This window comes from Mobula hypostoma, chromosome 18, assembly GCF_963921235.1.
Source record: "Mobula hypostoma chromosome 18, sMobHyp1.1, whole genome shotgun sequence".
Classification (NCBI taxonomy): Eukaryota; Metazoa; Chordata; class Chondrichthyes; order Myliobatiformes; family Myliobatidae; genus Mobula; species Mobula hypostoma.
Genome location: NC_086114.1, coordinates 58,364,775 through 58,385,538, shown reverse-complemented (window position 1 = coordinate 58,385,538; position 20,764 = coordinate 58,364,775). Strand labels below are relative to the sequence as shown.

At 40.9% G+C, this 20,764-nt stretch overlaps 1 protein-coding gene across 9 annotated transcripts in view; it reads right to left on the bottom strand.

Moving 5' to 3' along the window:
- herc1 (HECT and RLD domain containing E3 ubiquitin protein ligase family member 1) overlaps positions 1-20,764 on the bottom strand; it is a 270,719-nt gene that overhangs the window by 193,221 nt on the left and 56,734 nt on the right. For all 9 annotated transcript variants that reach the window (XM_063070950.1, XM_063070953.1, XM_063070952.1 and 6 more), the window contains exons 5-7: positions 18,250-18,561; positions 17,957-18,053; positions 1,031-1,174 (exon numbers count right to left, since the gene is read on the bottom strand). In XM_063070950.1, coding sequence (XP_062927020.1) covers positions 1,031-1,174; positions 17,957-18,053; positions 18,250-18,561 — 553 coding nt within the window. The remainder of the gene's footprint in view (positions 1-1,030; positions 1,175-17,956; positions 18,054-18,249; positions 18,562-20,764) is intronic.

Here is a 20,764-nt window from a genome sequence, read left to right as displayed (position 1 = left end):
ATAATGTCAAACATAATCAATATTCCAGTTAAATACCTATCAGTCTTTATTGAGAACCTCATATGTCACAGTTCAATTTTGCATATATTACAGATAATTTGAGGCTTGGTAAATGCCATCTGATATTACTGCACATATTTGCAGTTGCTATGACACTAACATATGGAAATATTAGTAAATGTGTTATCTGCCTAGAGCTCAAAATGACCTTTAATGTCTTCATTAAGGCAAAAGCCTGTACATGTTTTGGCTTTTTAAAAATATAGCTAAAATAACAGCATGTTCTAATAAACTGTTGCATTAAAACTTCAATTATAATACTTAGGATTTTATATGTCACATTTTAAATGTAATCAACCACATAGAACATAATCAACAGGACAGCTCTAGAAAATATTGAAGAACAAAGGGACCTCAGTGGAGAAATCCAAGAGTCTCAAAAAAAAGGACAGCATAGGTAGATAGGACAGTGAAAGTGGCATATAGGATACTTGCCCTCATCAGCTAGGGCACTGAATATAAAAACAGGGAGGTAAAATATTGGTTAGACCAGACATGTATGGTTTCCACACTATAGGAGACCACTGGAGAGGATTTAGAGGAGATTCATTCACCAGGATGCTGTCTGGAATGCATCATTTTAATTAAGACTGGTTGGGCTGGATTCATCTTCCTTGAGACAAAGGAGGCAGAGATATACAAATTATGAGGGGCATAGCTACAAAAGAGAGTAGGAAACTTTTCTTTATAGCAGAGATTTCTAGAACTAGAGGACAGAGTTTTAAGGCAAAAAGATCTGAGGAGAAACATCTTCACCCGCACAGTGGTTGGAACTCTACAATCCATGGCTTGAATTAAATATCTGGACTCATTAATACTAATGACCAAGTGCTAGTAAATGGGATTAGTATATATAGATACTTGACAGTCAGGATAGATTGTATGGGACAGGTTGATACACATTTCCTTAACATACACTCTATCACAATTTATTTTTCAACAAGTATATTGCAGTAAGATTATTACTTACCATTGTCACCACCCCCAAAAGACCATGCAGTTCTTCCATCTTTAGACAATGCAATGGTATGTGAGCTTCCACAGGATACTTCACCTACATTGCTGATGTCCTTCACCAAAGTGGGGATGTTACGACTATTGCTATCACCATGGCCTATTGAAAAGGAAAAGTGATCATTGGTGAGTTGACGGAGAAGATCCTGAGAGGCAGGATTTATGAACGTTTGGAGAGGCATAATATGATTTGAATAGTTAGCATAGCTTTATCAAAGACAGGTCGTGCCTTACAAGCTTGTCTGAATTTTTTAAGGATGTGACTAAACACATTGATGGTGGTAGAGCAGTAGATGTAGTGTATATGGATTTCAGCAAAGCATTTGATAAGGTTCCCCATGCAAGGCTTATTGAGAAAGTAAGGAGGCATGGGATCCAAGGGGACCTTGCTTTGTGGATCCAGAAATGGTTTGCCAACAGAAGGCAAAGAGTGGTTGTAGACGGGTCATATTCTGCATGGAGGTCAGTCACCAGTGGTGTGCCTCAAGGATCTGTTCTGGGACCCTTACTCCTCTTGATTTTTATAAATGACCGGGATGAGAAAGTGAAGGGATGGATTAGTAAATTTGCTGATGACACAAAGGTTGGGGGTGTTGTGGATGGTGTGGAAGAATGTCAGAGGTTACAGCGGGACACTGACAGGATGCAAAAATGGGCTGAGAAGTGGCAGATGGAGTTCAACCCAGATAAGTGTGAGGTGGTTCATTCTGGGAGGTCGAATACGATGGCAGAATATAGTATTAATGGTAAGACTCTTGGCAGTGGGGAGGATCAGAGGGATCTTGGGGTTTGAGTCCACAGGACACTCAAAGCTGCTGCACAGGTCGACTCCGTGGTTAAGAAAGCATATGGTGCATTGGCCTTTATCAATCATGGGATTGAGTTTACAAGGATGTATGTTGCCTGGATTGGGGAGCATGCCTTACAAGAATAGGTTGAGTGAACTCGGCCTTATTTTCCTTGGAGCGACAGAGGATGAGAGGTGACCTGATTGAGGTGTATAAGATGATGAGAGGCATTGATCGTGTGGATTGTCAGAGGGTTTTTCCCAGGGCTGAAGTGGCTAGCATGAAGTGGCGCAGTGTTAAGGTGCTTGGAAGTAGGTACAGAGGAGATATCAGGGGGCAGTTTTTTTTTTAAATACACAGAGAGTGGTGAGTGTGTGGAATGGGCTGCCAGCGACGGTGGTGGAGACAGATACGATAGGGTCTTTTAAAAGACTCCTGGACAGGCACATGGAGCTCAGAAAAATAGAGGACTCTGGGTAACCCTAGGTAATTTCTATGGTAAGGACATGTTTGGCACAGCTTTGTGGGTCAAAGGGCCTGTATTGTGCTGTAGCTTTTCTATATTTCTATGTTTCTGTGCCATCATGTTATTTTAAATCTCAAAGATAGTCTTCCCATTCTAAATAAAATGTACAAAACACAAGTTCCAAAACTTAGTGCAAATAATGAAACTAGTGCACTTCCCAAATCTGAAGTAATACTTGCATGAAGCACAAGGGAGTTGAGTAAACTTAAATGAACTAGGGAATGGTTAACATAACTAGTGAACTTAGATATCGTCACCAGAAGGACAGCAGCAGCTCCTGGAAGGCAATTAATCTTATCAATGACCCTTGCGTCCTCTACATCACCTTTTTAGGAAAAAAGATATAGATAATGGAATATAAGTAGGGTATTTAAGTAGGGTAGGTTGAAGACATGCATTGAAATGATTAAGATGTAATATTTCAGCAACAGATAAATTGAGATTGGCACTGTATTAGATAATAATCAACAGATGCAAAAAGACAATTTTTTTTTGTCTTTTTTGTTTTTTTCTGACCCAAAAACCATCATGCAAAACATTTTCAGATCAAATGCAATACAAGTGTCATGCATGCTGGATCATAAATCAAAGTGATAACATGAGTAATAAATTGAGTAAACAAAGAATGAGAAAGGTGTTAACAAATATGCTGAATACATTCATACACAAGGTCTGTGGAGAACTGCTTTTTAAAAAAAAAATCTAGGGCTAAACCCTCCAAAATAATAAATTATGAATTATGCCAGAATTGAAAGGTTTAAGAATTTGAAAGGTTTTTTTTTGCCCTAAGTCATATGGAAGAGAACACAATGCTCTCATTGTATTAATCTTCTGTCTGCTCTTAATTGGCCATTATATCAAAAAGGCTGCAATATGGCAATTACAGTTTCCATATTCAAAACGAAGTCTCAAAAGAATCACGCAAGGTCTAGTCACCCTAAATCTATATTGGGAATACGATCACATTCCACAGGGTGCTATAAATACATATTTAGAGAGCATCCAAGTATCAATGTGAGCAGTCAGCATAGTTATAAAAGGAATACATCATGTCTTCCAAACACAGATTTTTGTGAGGTAGTTATTGCAATGCAGGGCAGGAGCAATCCTGTAGATTTAGATTCTCTCTCCAAGGATAGATCTTTGAAAATAGTAGAAAATGTGAAAATATACAGGCCTAGAGACTAAAATCACACATGAAAATAAAACTGCAGATGAATATGAACACACATGAACTCAGCCTGTGAAAAGTTGTGGAATTTGACCCACACTCAAAAATGTTAACCTTTTTTCCCATTCTATAGATGCTACTTGACCGGTTAGGTTTTTCCAACATTTCTGCTTTTGTTCAAAAGTTCAAAGTTCAAGTTAAATTTATTATCAAACTTATGTATATATCACAATTTGCTACCTTGACATTAATTTTCTTGCAAGCATTTACAGGAAAATAAAGAAATACAATAGCACTTATGAAAAACTATATTTAAACAAAGACCAACAGGGAGCTAATATGCAAAAGATGAAAAATTATGCAAATAATTTAAAAAGTGAATAGGTAATACTGAGAACATGAGTTCAGAGTCCTTGAAAGTGAGTCTACAGGTTGTGCAGACAGTTCAGCGTTGAGGTAAGTGATGTTATAAAACTGTTCCAATATCTGGTATTGTGGGATCCAAGGCCTGACGAAGGGTTCTGGCCCGAAACATTGACTGATCGTTTCCACGGATGCTGCCCGACCTGCTGAGTTCCTCCAGTGTGTTGTGAGTGTTGCTCTGACCCCAGCATCTGCAGATTATTTTGTCCTTAGGCAAAGTACAAGGTGGAGGGTTCTACTTCCTAATCAAGGTGCCTGGATGTGATGGTCCTGGTGAGTCTCTGCTTGCTGACATGAAATATCTAACAGTGAAGTGCTGCCCACATTACCTACTGTGTGAGTTCACTTCAGTTGGCAGTCTATGTACCACTCTAAATGGCTGTGATGCCTGCATTCTGATAAACGTCCTTGAAACAGGATATTTTTTGTTTTACTGAGACCCTCTTTATCATTGCTGGTAACTTCAACCAGGACAACTTCAAGCAGCATGTCTTCTGTCTTACCAAGAACCTAAACACCCTTGACCATTGCTATACCACCAAAGATACTAACAAATTCAACCCCTGCCACACTGATAAACCAGACCAGCAAGCTGTGCTCCTTTTCTCCCTGCACGTACACAGGATAGTGCACCATGTTGCATTTCCTCAGCTGGAAACAGATGAGTTTCTACACAACTATTTTGAGTTAATGGATTGGTCCATGATCAAAGACACAGTAGTCAGCTTAGATGAGTATGTCCCCACAGACATGGACTTCATCAGCAAATGTGTAAGAGGACCGTGTACCAAAGAGATCAATCTAGGTGTTCCTAAACTGGCCCCCTTGCATAAACTGAGAGATCAATCCCTATTGAAATTCTGGTCAGTGGCAATGAAATGAAGTAACCCTGACTTATACAAAATTTTAGAAATTACCTTTGTAAAGCTAGCAGGGATATCACGAGAAAATACCAGTACAAAAAAAATCGAGTTCCACAAATTGCAAACAAGAGAAAATCTGCAGATGCTAGAAATCCGAGCAACACACACAAAATGCTGCCTGGCCTGCTGAATTCCTCCAGCATTTTGTGTGTTCCACAAGTTGCAGCAGGCTTACATATTATACAGGCTTAAAAAAAAATGAAGCTGAATGGATCCCATCTCTTTAATGGATCACCACCCACCCCAACAGCCTCCAATGCCCCTAAAGGCACAGTCGCCACAGTGAACATAGTCTTCTGGACAGTGAATCCATGGAAACATCTGGTCCTGATGGTTGCCCTGGCCATGTCCTTAGGTCCTACGCTGATCAGCCTATATGGGTACTTGCAGACATTCCCAACCTCTCCCTACTTTGTCTTTAAGAGGACAACTGTCATCCTGCATCCAAGAAAAATAAGTTGATGTGCTTTAATAATCATCGCCTGGTGGCTTTGACATCTGCCATCATGAAGCGCTTCGAGATGCAGGTCACGGCACACTTCAGCTCCAGCCTCGCAGGTAACCCCAACCCCCTGCAGTTCATCTACTATTGAAACAGATCCCCACCAAACACCATCTCCATGGCCCTGCAGTCATCTCTGATGCATCTGGATATTAAAGACACCTACTATACATTAGACTACTATTTATTGACTACAGCTTCCACCCCAATACAATTATTCTGAGCAAACTCATCTCCAAACTCTTAGAACTGGGACTTAACACTTCCTTATACAACTGGCTCCTTGCACGGCACTTTCCATATGTACAACACTACACTCTGCATTGTTATTGCTTTTCCCTTTTCCCTTATCCCTCAATGAGCTGATATGATAAAATGATCTCTATGGATGTCATGCAAAATAAACCTTTTGCACTGCATCTCCATAGACATATAACAATAATAAACCAACTTCAAATTTTATGACAAGGGCTATAGCATCTGAAGGAAGATGTGGCCTGCCTGAAGGTACCTGTGTAGCAGGCACCTAGCTCCAATTTTGAAAGGGTTTCCATGAAGCTTGGAATTTATCATTTACCCTTTCAGCATAGAAACAGTGGCCAACTGCATGATAGCATAACAGGGTTCAACCAGGGCATAACGTTGGAAGAGGTTTCCATCACAGCACAGGCAGAAGACTCCCAATGCACAAACATTGTTATGTGAACCCCAGTTCTGACTACTAAATACCAAATTCATGCTATATTCAATGCTGGGAGGAACTCAGCAAATAAGGCAGCATCTGTGGAGGGAAACGGACTATCCACAGACACTGCCTGACCTCACTGAGGTCACCCAGCATTTTGTGCATTGCTCCAGACTCCAGCTTATGCAGTCTTGTGTCTACATTCAAACACACTGCACTTCTTTAGCCCTGACATTAGGAATTGAACCACGGAGTTATAGGCAAGCCCTAACAGCACACATGACCACATGGCTACACTTTTAATTGCAATTCCCAGAGGCCACCCTGAAGTGAAATACCATGGCAACGGGGCTAGTTTTTCCTTACCCCGATCCATTCGTCCAATTAGTACTAAGACAAAATAAGGGGAGAACAGCAAGCAACTTCAGCATGCTTACCAGTTGCATAACACTACTGACAAGAATGGAGTGTCAGTGATCACACATTATCTGCACCTTCGGGGAATGCAAGCTGTTCTAACTGATGAAAAACTCCAGGTTGACATATGGAACAGAGTATCACAAGGGTCTAATTAACCTCTCCCTTCCTATTACAGTAACCAGCCTGCAATCTGGGCAAAAGTAGTGGTACACGCTCTGGAAATTAAGCTTCCTTGCCTTGAGCAGAGAATACCCATGAGATAATATGCATGAACATGCTGGAATCTGCTTAAAGGATCCAATGTCTTTAAGTTCAGTCCAGCAACTGATCTTCCACTTATCAGAGTGAAGCACTGGGAAGAATACAAGGTTACAATTCTAATAGATGTTTGCTGTCAATACCCCTTTCAAATATCATAGCCTTCAGACACACAACCCCTAAAATTCATCTTGGGGAATAAACCCTTCAAGCTAGAATCCACCGTCCCATACTCTTTCAGCTACTCATAGAGGAATCTGCACAAACAAGTCCAGCTATAATTAACAGAAAGCTGTGTTTTTGCTCTTAAAATAATTATGATTGAGGTTAGAGACAAAATCTGATGCACATCAGCTCTGGCAGGGTTTACAGGCCATTACTTCCTACAAGGTGAAACCTAACATCATGAATGGCTGTGCTGCTTCACACTCAGATGAGCTCAACACCTTTTATGAACACTTTGAAAGGGCGAATACAACCACACCTGTGCAAAATGATCCCTGGGATCACCTGGCGACCCTGGGATCTCTGTCTCAGAGGCCAACGTCAAAACATCTTTCAAGAGGGTGAATTCTAGAAATGCGTCAGGCCCCTCCCCCTTTCTTTCTCCCTAGGCCTCCCGTTCCATGATCTTCTCATATCCCTTTTGCCAATCAACTTTCCAGCTCTGAGCTCCATCCCTCCCCCTCCTGTCTTCTCCTATCATTTCGGATTTCCCCCTCCCCCTCCCGCTTTCAAATCTCTTACTATCTCTTCTTTCAGTTAGTCCTGACGAAGGGTCTCGGCCCGAATCGCCGACTGTACCTCTTCCTAGAGATGCTGCCAGTCCATCATGGACACTAGCCTCCCCAGCGTCAACGACACCTTCAAAAGGTGATGCTTCAAAATGGCAGCATCCATCATTAAGGACTTCCGTGACACAGGGCATGCCCTTTTCTCATTGCAATCATCAAGGAGCTGGTATAGGGGCCTGAAAAGACACACTCAACATTTTAGGAACAGCTTCCTCCCCTCTGCCATCAGATTTCTGATTAGACAATGAACCCATGTACAAAACCTCACTATTTTTCTTTATTTTGCTCTCTTTTTAATCTGTTTAATATATTTTGTTATATAGTATACATTTCTTATTGTATAGCTTTTATTATGTATTGCACTGTACTGCTGCCGTAAAAGAACAAATTTCACGACATATGCCAGTGATAATAAACTTGATGCTGATTCTGAAAGCTCATCACCTCCGATTTCCTTCAGCTCTTGGTCAGCAAGACCACAAGAAAAACATCCTAATGTTCTAAGAGGTGGCTTCAAAAATTGTCACAAATTCCCAGAGAGTTGCGGATACATAGTACTCTGTGGCTGACACCACTGAACTCTGATCAAATAGACCTTGCAACACACCATCAAATAATTTTTGAAAAGACAGAAGCAAGGCTCTTTCTTGCTGTTCGGGCTAGATTTTGTACGTGGGGTAGTTACATAAAAGCAATTCTATTCAACAGAAGTGATGCCAAATATGAGTTGTACAACAATCTGCATTATTCCTGCTACTTTGGACAGGTACATACGGCAATTACCAAAAGAACAGAAATATTCCACAGTTCAGAAGATGTCCTGCAAGATACAAACCATGTTTCATGATCAATTTTATATGAAAACATAACAATCATATAAGAACCAAGAAGCCCTCTTTTCAATAAGATCCTGGTTGATATGATCAATGGTTTTTCATTATTTTCTTGCCTGGTCTTCATAATGCTCAACTCCCATCAGTTGGGGGAAAGAAAAATTTAAAAATTACCCATTTCAGAGTATTAATAACGAACCTGCACATCATGACATGCAAGGTGAGAAATTCCCCCTCAACTCAGTCTGAAATGGACTCTGAATCAACAACCCCTAGACCTGGATTACCAAATGAGGAGAAACAGAGTGAAGCTATACCCTCAAAAAGCACCCCAAAATCTATGGTATACACTAGCCAGCATGAACATAGTGGGCTGAATGGTCTGTTTCCATGTTGTATGACTTTATGACTCCAAACTTTAAAAAAATTCTGGAAACGGCAGGTAAAGCAGCAACCAAGGAAAGAGAAATAGAGTTAACATTTTCAATTCCTGCAACACACACAGAACGCTGGTGGAATGCAGCAGGCCAGGCAGCATCCATAGGAAGAAGCACAGTCGACGGACGAAGGGTCTCGGCCTAAAACGTCGACTGTGCTTCTTCCTATGGATGCTGCCTGGCCTGCTGCATTCCACCAGCATTCTGTGTGTTGCTTGAATTTCCAGCATCTGCAGATTTCCTCGTGTTTGCGTTTTGAATTCCAGCTAGTACAATTGTTTTATTTTTCAGCTAAGGCTCTGCAATTTCATTCTTATTCCTCTAACCCCATGAGTATAGGCCCAACTGTTTATTTATCACAGGAAACAACATTAGGAGGCATCTCTGATCTGCTTTCTTGATATCTCCATGTATAATTGGATTCTCAATTTCCTTTCTTGCTGACTCTGGTCATTACAGATTACCAACAACATCTCCCTCACAATCCCCAGCAGCACAGGTGCACCACAAGGCTGTGTGCTTAGCCCCTTGCTCTACTTACCTCATACTTATCACTATAAAGTTAAGTACAGCTGCAATGCTATATTCAAGTTTGCTGATGACACCACTGTTGTTGGCTGAATCAAAGGGGAGGACAAATTGGCATATAGGAGGGAGATCGAAAATTTGGTTGAATGCCGCCACAAAAACAACCTTTCACTCAATGTCAGCCCAAACAAAGAGCTGATTATTGACTACAGAAAGAAGAACCGGGAGGCCATGAGCTTGCCCTCATTAGGGATCAGAGGGGAAAAGGGTCAGTAACTTTAAATTCTTTGGCGTTATCATATCAAAGGATCTGTCCTGGGACCAACATGCAAGTACCATTTCAAAGATAAGAAACTGTCTCTGCTTGCTTAGAAGTTTGCACAGATTTGGCACATTATTTAATACTTTGACAAGCTTCTACCGATGCACAGTGGAGAGTATCCTGACTGGTTGTATCATGGTCTGGCATAGAAACACCAATGCCCAAGAATGGAAATGCCTACCTAGTACATCACAGGAAAAGCTCTCTGCACCATTGAACACATCTACAAGAAATGCTGCCACAAGAACACAGCATCCATCACCAAAACTCCCATGCTCCCAGCCCATGCTCTCTCCTCAATGTTGCCATGGGGAAGGAGGTACAGAAACTTTAGGCCCCACACCACCAGGATTGGGAACAGTCATTAACCTTTAACCATCAGGCTCCTGAACCAGTGTGAATAACTTCACTCACCTCAACAATGAACTGATTCCATAACCTACAGACTTAACAACTTGTTCTCAGTATTATTTATTTTATTATTACGTTTGCACAGTTTGCCTTCTTTTGCAGTGGTTGTCTGTCAGTCTTTGTAAAGTTTTTCACTGATTCTATCGTATGTTTTTGTTTTACTGTGAATGCCTGCAAGAAAACATATCGCATGGCAGTGGTCTAGTATGTTGGAACATCTGGTATTACAGGTTATATGCTGATGGTATTTGGGCAGGATTTTCTTCCAACAAGCCTGGTTGAATTCCCCGACCATGAATTGAAATGAGTCGGGATGGACTGTTCCTTGTTTGGAGACGGCATCATGCAGTATCTCAAGTGCTTAAATATAGTCAGCCGCTGGTAATATGTAAACTGCGGAAGATTATGGAGGAGAAACCCCTGGGTAAATAGGTAACTCACAATGTTTAACAGCATTTAGGTTAGGTACGTGAATTGAAAAGGAATAGAGGTCTGTGAGCCAAATCCAGGAAAATGGGGATTAACTAAGCTGGACATCTCAATGAACATGGATGAGTAGCGCTGTAAGGCCTTTATCAATGTCACATGACTCTATAACATCATCCTTTAGTTCTATTAAGTTGTTTGATATTTTAAATAATTATTTTAAGTTCCTCACTCTCATTTGCCCTCTTTTGTTTCATATTACTCAGTATTATATGCTTCAGTATTCACTATGGAAAAGGATTCTGGCGATTGTAAGGGATGATGTACAGCAGACCAAAAAGGTTAAACATATAGATATTAAGAAAGAGGATGTGTTGGAGCTTTCGGAAAGCATCAAGTTGGATAAGTCACTGGGACGGGACGAGATGTACCCCAGGGTACTGGGGGAGGCGAGGGAGGAAATTGCTGAGCCTCTGGTGATGATCTTTGCATTATCAATGGAGACGAGAGAGGTTCCGGAGGATTGGAGGGTTGTGGATGTTGTTCCATTAGTCAAGAAAGGGAGTAGTGATAGCTTAGGAAATTATAGACCAGTGAGTCTTACTTCAGTGGTTGGTAAGTTGATGGAAAAGATCCTGAGCGACAGGATTTATGAACATTTGGAGAGGCATAATGTGATTAGGAATAGTCAGCATGGCTTTGTCAAAAGCAGGTCATGCCTTAAGAGTGTGATTGAATTTTTTGAGGATGTGACTAAACACATTGATGGAGGTAGAGCAGTAGATGTAGCGTATATGGATTTCAGCAAGGCAATTGATAAGGTACCCCAAGCAAGGTTTATTGAGAAAGTGAGGAGGGATGGGATCCAAGGGGAAATTGCTTTGTGGATCCAGAACTGGCTTGCCCACAGAAGGGAAAGAATGGTTGTTGACAGGTCATATTCTGCAAGGAGGTCGGTCAGTCACCAGTGGTGTGCCTCAGGGATCTGTTCTGGGACCCCTTCACTTCCTCATCCAGGTCATTTATAAAAATCATGGAGAAGGGATGGGTTAATAAATTTGCTGATGACACAAAGGTTGGGGGTGTTGTGGATAGTGTGGAGGGCTGTCAGAGGTTACAGTGGGACACTGATAGGATGCAAAACTGGGCTAAGAAGTGGCAGATGGAGTTTAACCCAGATAAGTGTGAGGTGGTTCATTTTGATAGGTCAAATATGATGGCAGAACATAGTATTAATGGTAAGACTCTTGGCAGTGAGGAGGATCAGAGGGATCTTGGGGTCCGAGTCCATAGGACACTCAAAGTTGCTGCGCAAGTTGACTCTGTGGTTAAGGTGGCATATGGTGCATTGGCCTTCATTAATCATGGGATTGAGTTTAGAAGCTGAGAGGTAATGTTGCAGCTATACAGGACCTGGGTCAGACCCCACTTGGAGTACTGTGCTCAGTTCTGGTCGCCTCACTACAGGAAGAATGTGGAAACCATAGAAAGGGTGCAGAGGAGATTTACAAGGATGTTGCCTGGATTGGGGGAGCATGTCTTATGAGAATAGGTTGAGTGAATTCAGCATTTTCTCCTTGGAGCGACAGAGGATGAGAGGTGACCTGATAGAGGTGTATAAGATGATGGGAGGCATTGATCTTGTAGATAGTCAGAGACTTTTTCCCAGGACTGAAATGGCTAGCGTGAGAGGGCACAGTTTTAAGGTGCTTAGAAGTAGGTACAGAGGAGATGAGAGGTGTAAGTTGTTGTTATTGTTGTTGGTGGTGCTTTTTTTTTAAAACGCAGAGTGATGAGTGCTGGAATGGGCTGTCAGCAACGGTGGTGGAGGCGGATATGATAGGGTCTTTTAAGAGACTTCTGGATACATGGAGCTTAGAAAAATAGAGGGCTATGGGTAACCCTAGGTAATTTCTAAGGCAAGGACATGTTCGGCACAGCTTTGCGGACCGAAGGACCTGTATTCTGCTGTAGGTTTTCTATGTTTCTATTATTGTGATGTCTTTCGTGTCTTCAAGCACAAGGACAAAATACAATATTTACCTATTCTTCAAATCACATTATTAGTTGCACAGTTTCTTTTGCTGAATCCAATGTTTAACTACTTCCTTGCTCCTGGTTTCATCTATATTCTTTTAATCTAGCCATCCATAGCTTGGTTCTAAAATCCGCCTGTTTCGATTCACTCCTGTAGCAGCTAAAAAAAATGTACTATGGGTTTAATGAACCACACTAGTGTGCCCAAGTGATTTAAAAAGGCTAAGCAATGTAACAACAATAAAATAAAAGCTGCTGAGTGGGCAATCAAACATAATAATTTTCAGAGATTACCTTCCCTGGGACCCATTGCCCTTCAAGTATTTTTGAGAGTAATGCGTGATCAGTCATCTGAAGCTTCTGTATTTCATGGTAAAAATTAACTGAAGACATTAAGCACCACACTTTGCCAATGGTATGCAAGGCGAGGAGAGGTGAATCAACTATTTCATGTATCTAATGGATTTTACTGTTGACAGAGAAAACAGTAAAACATGCATACAAAATATAAGGCAGCTCCAAAGGCAAATGTTACAAATAAAAAGTGAAAATAATGCCCTGGTTTTAGCATAAAGTGCAGTTGAAATTTAGATTCTCAAGGAAGATCAGCTGACATTTTAGAAACAGAAAGACGGGACTGCAGATACTGGAATCTGGAGCAACAAACAATTTGCTGGAGTAGCTGGGTGGGTCAAGTACATCTGCAGGGGATCATAGGGATTGTCAAACAAACCCCGCATCAGGCCTAAGAGTGGAGAAACGAGTGAGAGGAATGCTGGGTAGGGACCTGCAGGAGAGTGGTGGATTGAGGAGGGGTGAAGGCTGACAGGAAGATGCAACAGATTTGGGGGTGGGGGGGGGAGAGGCTGATTTGGGATAGAGAGGAAGATGGATGATAGTTGGAGGCATATCCAGTAAAAAGGCAGATGGAACTAGAAGGGGGTAGGGGGACAGGGGGTTAAAGTTTAAAAACAACTAGGAGGAAAACACCAAAGATTATTACTGCTGTACTCTGCTAAATAGGTAAGGTGATAAGGGGAACCATCTGGGGAAATAAGGGCAGGTGAAACCTGTTGGGGAGGATGTGGAGGAGGAGTTTTGTGAGTAGTAGGTGGATCGAATCAAGATGGGAAAGGAGACAAAAAAATACCAGAGGCGGGTTGACAGGGGGTGGAAAACACAGGTGGCAAGGATTACCTGAAATTAGAAAATTCTTTAAAAGTAAGTTGGACCAAAATCCATTCCTACAGACAAGCGAAAGGTATAGCAAATTCTAACAGGATTGATGCCATATTGCCTGTGTAACCCAAGAGCATGCACATTTTGAACTGTACACTGGCTTATCACATTACCAGAAACTGATCTGAAATAGCTATGTACACAATACAGCTGAAAGAGTCGGTCAGAGGCAAGAAATTGCGCAGAGAGCAACTTCCAACTCCCCATCTACGAGGCTCGAGTCAGGTGTGTGATGGCACCTTCTGAGGTCCCTAAGTGATGGTTTGACTATGTCACTGTGGACCTTCTTGGCCCTCTTCCCCCCTCCCACCATCTTACGCAACTTCTTACCATGGTGGACCACACCACCAGGTGGCCAGAGTTTGTACCTCTAGCATCAACGATGGCCGCAGATGTGGCTCAGGCGGTCATCAGTATCTGGGTTGCTCAGTTTGGCAGATAATTTCTTGACCGTGGACCCCAATCCATTTCAAACCTCAGGGCTGCGATGGCCCTGAACCTTGGCATTAGGCTACGTCACACCACGGCATATCACCCGCAGTCCAATGGCCCATGTGAGCGGTTTTACCGCTCCTTAAAGGCTGCTCTGAGGGCTTCCCTGATGGATGAGTGTTGGCATGATCACTTCCCATGATAGGGCTCAGAAGGGCTCCAAAATAGGACCTGCAGTCGCCCGTGGCAGAGTTAGTGTACGGGGAGCTGTTATGACTGCCAGGTGATTTCATCTCTGATACTACAACTGTCTGGGCTGGCCTCTCAACGGTGTTCCACCCACCTCAGTAAATCCAATTCCTTTTCATCTGTTCCTATCTGCCAACATGACGTATTCTTGGACTCCTGTTTACCTACATTCCGGGTCATTTGTTTTCCTCTGCTGTGATGCATACCAACATCCCCTTAGGTCCCCTTATGACAGCTCATTCCGCAATTTGGAACTGAGAGAGAAAAATCTTGTCATAGATAAGGGGGTAAACCTGAATGTACTTCAGTAGATCACCTTAAACCGGCCCGTCAAGATTTGGAGTATTCTGCTGCCATGCCCCGGCATCACAACGCAACCATGAGTGTGTTAACACACCTCTGGACGAGCCAGAGGCACCTGCTGCTCCTTCACCCATGGGACACAGGACCCAAGACAGACAGTGCTTCAGACAAGCTCACAATGCTGGTTTTAGTGAATTCTGGGGGTGGGGGTGGGGGGGCTGTGTAGAGTAATGTAATTGGGAGAAATGTACATAATTCACAACCACTAACGATGAGTTGGGGTTTCACCTTAAGAGGCTGGTCTGACGTGATGATTTATTGAATTATTACTATTTTTTTTTTTACACAGAGTCTTTAAATGTGCTTTTGAGTGTAGATTTTGGAATTAAAATGTGGTACAGCTTTCATTAAAAATGCCTCACTTTGTTATATTTGCAAAAATCCACACCAGTACCTACAAGAATGTTCCAAATTTGCTTTGCTAAGCATTGTTCAAACAGAATCTTACATATGCAAATGATGTGTGGAACAGCTGGAAGATGAAAGTACGGTTATGCTCATCTCCCTCCATGAAAACAAAGTTGGCAGTCTGTCTTTCTCATGGCCCCAGAACACATCCTATGCAGTCTAGAAAGGTCACAAAGGCCTCTACATTCTACAGATGCACAATAGAGAGTGTCCTAACAAGCTGTATCACTGCTTGACATGGAAACTGCACTGCAATGGACAGAGGGTGCTACAGTGGGTGGCCAAAACTTCCAATGCATCACTAGCACCAGCCTACGTGCCATCAAGGACATATATACAGAAAGGTGCTGGAAAAAGGGCCATTGACATCCTGAAGGATCCCACCCACCCTCCTCATGACTGTTTGTCCACTCCCATCAGAGAGGAGGCTGCATAGTGTCCATGCCAGGACCACCAGACTCAAATACAGTTACTTTCCCCATGTAGTCAGGCTGATCAGCACCTCCATCTACTAACTCCATCACTTTATTATTTCCCGTTAGTCACCTTATGCACAGCCTATTATCAGTTTATAGAAATACAATCAATGTATACAAGCTATCTTATGTTTTTATATTTATTGTATGTTTTTTAAAATATTCTTCAACAATATGAAACAATAAATGGTCTACACAGAGGCTAATTGGTATAATCAACAGAACATTCATACATCTCCTGAAGCAGCAAAAAGAAACGTAATCACTGCAAATATGTTAGGTACATTAGGTACAATGCTTTTGAACAAATGTCATTAATGCCAAATGGTAGCACCAATATAGGTAGGACCAGAATATGTTTGGAAATAGCACGGCAGTTATACATTTACTCGCCTAAACAGACCCAACAGCAGAGAAAGTTCACAGCCTAAATATTAATGTTAAAAATGTACAAAAACATTATAAACAAGAGGAAATGCAACACTATTTATTTGCTAGATATCAATTTGATCGAAGTATATTACTATCCAAATGTTTCTTGATACACCCTGGGGATCATTGAACCAAGGCAACAACCTTGAAAGCATTCAAGTTAGAGCCCTCTAATACGCAGAAACAAAAAGAACAAAATATGATATTACTAGGTCTAAATCCACTGCTTGTTGCAGCACAGGTCTAGGCACTGACCCAGCAGAATCAAATTTTAGGCAAGGTATAACTAGACCCAAACAGGACCAACTGCCAAAGTGTAATGCAGTGGAAAATATCCTCCAGTATGTTTTATCTCAGTCTGACAAGATACGTCTTTAACAATCTATGCAACCCACTCTACCATTGACACTAGACAAGTTCTGGCGTCACAGAAAACTGAAAGAAATTTGACTATAATCCACTATCCCAAACTCTTATCCCGTACAACAAACTAGGATGCACTGCAATAATTAACTTAGAACACATTACATCAAAATTTAAGGTAGGTTATACAGCACCTTCTAACTTCCTGTCATTTATCTTTTCCCTCTAAACCAATTAAAAAAATACAAATACGTAACATAGCTTATATACATAGACTGAATGTATGTCCATAAAATGATGCTAGGCTGTAAATAAGACTGACGAAAATAATAGTGTTAAGATTAGTGGATGTAAGTGTTGCTGGCCCTTTCCCTGCACCTTCCTATATATACTTGTTAATAATTGTTTGAAACTAATTTTAGTTATATGTATACAGTAATTATAATCTAATGGTGTTTGGCTGATATAAAATTCTATCTTTGTCCCGCCTGACCAAAACTGACACTCTGTAGACATTGCATTCAGTGGGCGTGCACTACTCTTTTGCAGAACTCATAGATTTATGTTCCAAATGTTCCACAAGTTGGCTGTCTATAACTTGAGTTAACAGTGCCAGTTAGTTATCTAACTAACCGGGACACTGGCAAGAAACGTGCTTACCACTTCTTTTACTTACCTTCCTTTGTAAATAAAAACTATAAGATTAAGGAAGTCCAACTGTAAAATTAAATAAAGTCAAGTCACCACCTATTCACTAAACCCCACGATGCATTGACATAATATGCAGTGCTTGCTGAGTGCAATGCTAACTCAGCTGTTATTCTCTATAAGACCTCAGTTGGCCAGGGTCGACCATGGATGTTGCGTCCTTTCTGTCCAGCGAAGTCGCACGCATGCCAGGGCAGTACAATATGGAGAGCAAGCTGTTGCCCATGCAGGAGGCTACCCTCTCCACATAACTGACAAATCCAAAAGAACGGCAGAAACCAATACAGTTTGGCACCAGCGGTGTCACTAGGTTGCCAGTCAGCGTTGAATTTAACGCAAGACTGCCTTAGGGACTCCAGCTCCAGATTTTTCCTCTGGATTTACTCCCGAAGCCTTCCCCATGAGTGGTTATAACCGCAAGGCTCCATTGTTATTAATAAGGTGCCCACACGGTTACTTTACATGACCAAATCTGTCATTGAATTGTTGGGTTCAAATTAAGCACAGACACTTAAAACTATTCAAGTTATATCACAAATAGCATTTTCTATCTCAATTGTGCTTTGTTACACATCAGCTAATTCACATGGTTGATATTATACTCAAACAAAACCAAACTAATTTTCTTTGTTCAACTCAAGACTGTCATGAAGTTCATTACTAGTGTTGCCAATTTCTGTATGCAATCCACCTATAATCAGGCAAATTTAAAACCTAACCAACCTTACCTAATCTTCCAAAGTCTCCTTCACCCCACGTATACAATTCACCATCTTCTGTGACAGCTGAACTGTGTCTGTAGCCAGCAGAGACACATACAACAGCCTTTAAAAGAACAAAAAAGGACATCAACTTAAAGAGCCACAAAGCAATAGAAATATTTCATTTTGATTTAAAACAGATGGGAGTTATTATAGTTTTAACCATTATTCTGGGAATAATTTACAAATCAATTATTCCTTTTCATCATCAACAATCAGACAAGAAATAAATTCTTCCAAAACTTTTCACTACAGTTTACCTTTCCTTGCAGAGGTCCTTGAATTAGTTTCGGGTATTTCTGTGTTGAACTGTTACCATGCCCAAGTTTTCCATAGTCTCCATCGCCCCAGCTGAAGACTTCTCCCTCAGTGGTAAATGCCAAAGTATGACCATCCGAGCCTTTTGACGAGGAGATTTTTTTGATAGCTCGATGTGGTTCAAAATTTAATTTCTTCAGGGTTGATTGATTATTTGAATCACCAAGACCAAGCCTTCCATAACTGCCTTTGCCACATGCCCTTACTGATCCATCAGATGCTATGACAAATGTGCAATACTGTCCAGCTTCAATCTAAGTGAGAAAGAAGAATTCCACCACAATTAACTGAATTACACTATATAGAGATTTGAAAAGATACAGCGCATAAAAAAAATCATTGTTTGCAACCATTTATCATAAAAATCGCAGAACCAAATAGTAAAGAAACATATTGTTTTAAAGATCCATTATCATTAGGCATTAGATTTTTCTCTTAGACATTTGGGAAAGTAAACTACAAGTTGAATGGTGACATGCATGCAATTTAAACAAAAATACTGATCTTCTTGAACCTGAAAATGTTAATTGCTCATTAATTGTTTTCATACAGTCATGGGAATTTAGAGCAAGGGAGGAATCCATTCATCCCATCACATTTATGAGGGAGATCCAACTAAATCCTTTTTCCATGTCTCAGCGAACAGCCATGGAAGAGTAGACCATTCACATACATAACCAAATACTTGCTAAATTTGATTAAGGTTTCTGTTTCCACCACACTTTAAGGCTTCAAGTTCCAGATTTACAACAATCTTGATGAAAAGTGTTCCTATGATTCAAATTATTTTACTATGAAGCCTATTTTTCCATGATATTGAGCATTCAAGAGAAATGAATCCTTCCATTAAGCCTGTTTCAATCCTTAATTATATGTAATTCAATCTCTCTTCAGCTCTTATTTTTCAATAACCTTGCCCTACTCAATTATTTCCTTACAGCTGAAATTCAGCAGTGTGGACACATCCTCAAATCCTAATGCAATAACATTATCCCTGTCCTAGCCACCAGAAAAATACAGTCCTCCAGCTCTTCTGCACTTGGTTTGAAGGAGTTCAAGCATTTAATTACTCCACAATTTCGAACTATTTACCAAGAGAGGAAGGCATCTTACTTATCTAAACCCACCCTACTAACTTCAAGAACTGCTCATGCAATTCAAAGTCTGTGTTCACCAACACTTTTTAGAATTCTATTTACTGTGTAAGATTTTCCTTTCTCTATTCTCCTCAACTGCATCACCTGATGTTTCAATGTGAATTGCATTTAACAATTTTATGCCCAAATGTCTAATCCAATGACACCTTGCTGGACTTTGCTGTCTTTTTTTGACCATCAACCACAGAGCCAAATTTTATGACGTCAGTAAACTTAATAATACCATCTCCATTTAAATCTGTATTAGACAAGCATGAGAACAAGCACTGACCGTTAAGAAAGTAAAGTGCAAACAGCTTTCAACCATTACTCCATGTTATTAAACCAATCTTGTATCAAACTTATTAATATTCCCTGGATCCCTAGACTTTTAGTTCAGTGACTAGTCTGACATGCGAGTCCTTGTCAAAGAACATTTCATGCAGGCTATGCTAAAACACAATTCTCATTCCTACATCTTCAACGATGCTAAAGCAAACTACTTACAAATCCTCCTCATAGGCAGCATCCATCATTAAGGAGCCAAATCACCCAGGACATGCCCTCTTCTCACTGCTACCATCAGGAAGGAGGTACAGAAGCCTGAAGGCACACACTCAATGATTCAGGAACAGCTTCTTCCCCTCTGCCACACATACACTTCCTGTAATTCTGTAGCTATTATTATGTATTGCAACGTACTGCTGCCACAAAAACAATAAACTTCATGGTATATGCTGGTGGTACTAAACCAGATTCAAATTCTCTTTAAGAATCAGAACAATATTTATGCCTGCAAGGTCTGTCAACACAAAGATACTTGGGCACTACAATAATGCTAAATGGGATAAATGGACAATTAAGGATTGGGCATTCATTAGATGTTGAAGACTATCAATAGAAGAAACCTACAATTTGTAACCTAATGTTTAGGCACCTGCCTCATGTTAGAAGCATCAACACTGGTTCAATGAGGTCTGTGGCAGAACATAACAGGCGCAACACCAGGCCTATGTGAAAATGTTGTGGCCACTTTAAGTTGTCAAGCCTAATTTGTAATCTTGTTCAAAGAGATGTGTTACATGAATAAGCTGTTGCAGCTTCCTCCCAAAGATTCTCACCATCATGCAAGCCAATCTTCAACCAATTCATTTTTCTCCAACTTACATCAACTGCCAACAAAGGGTTTCCGACCTGAAACATTTAGACTGTTTCTCTCTTTGTGGACATTAGCTACATTACATGACCATTGTGCTTTTCCAGCATTTTCTGGTTTATTGTTTATCAAATAGTTGAGAGAAGTGTATATAGCGAAGTCCAT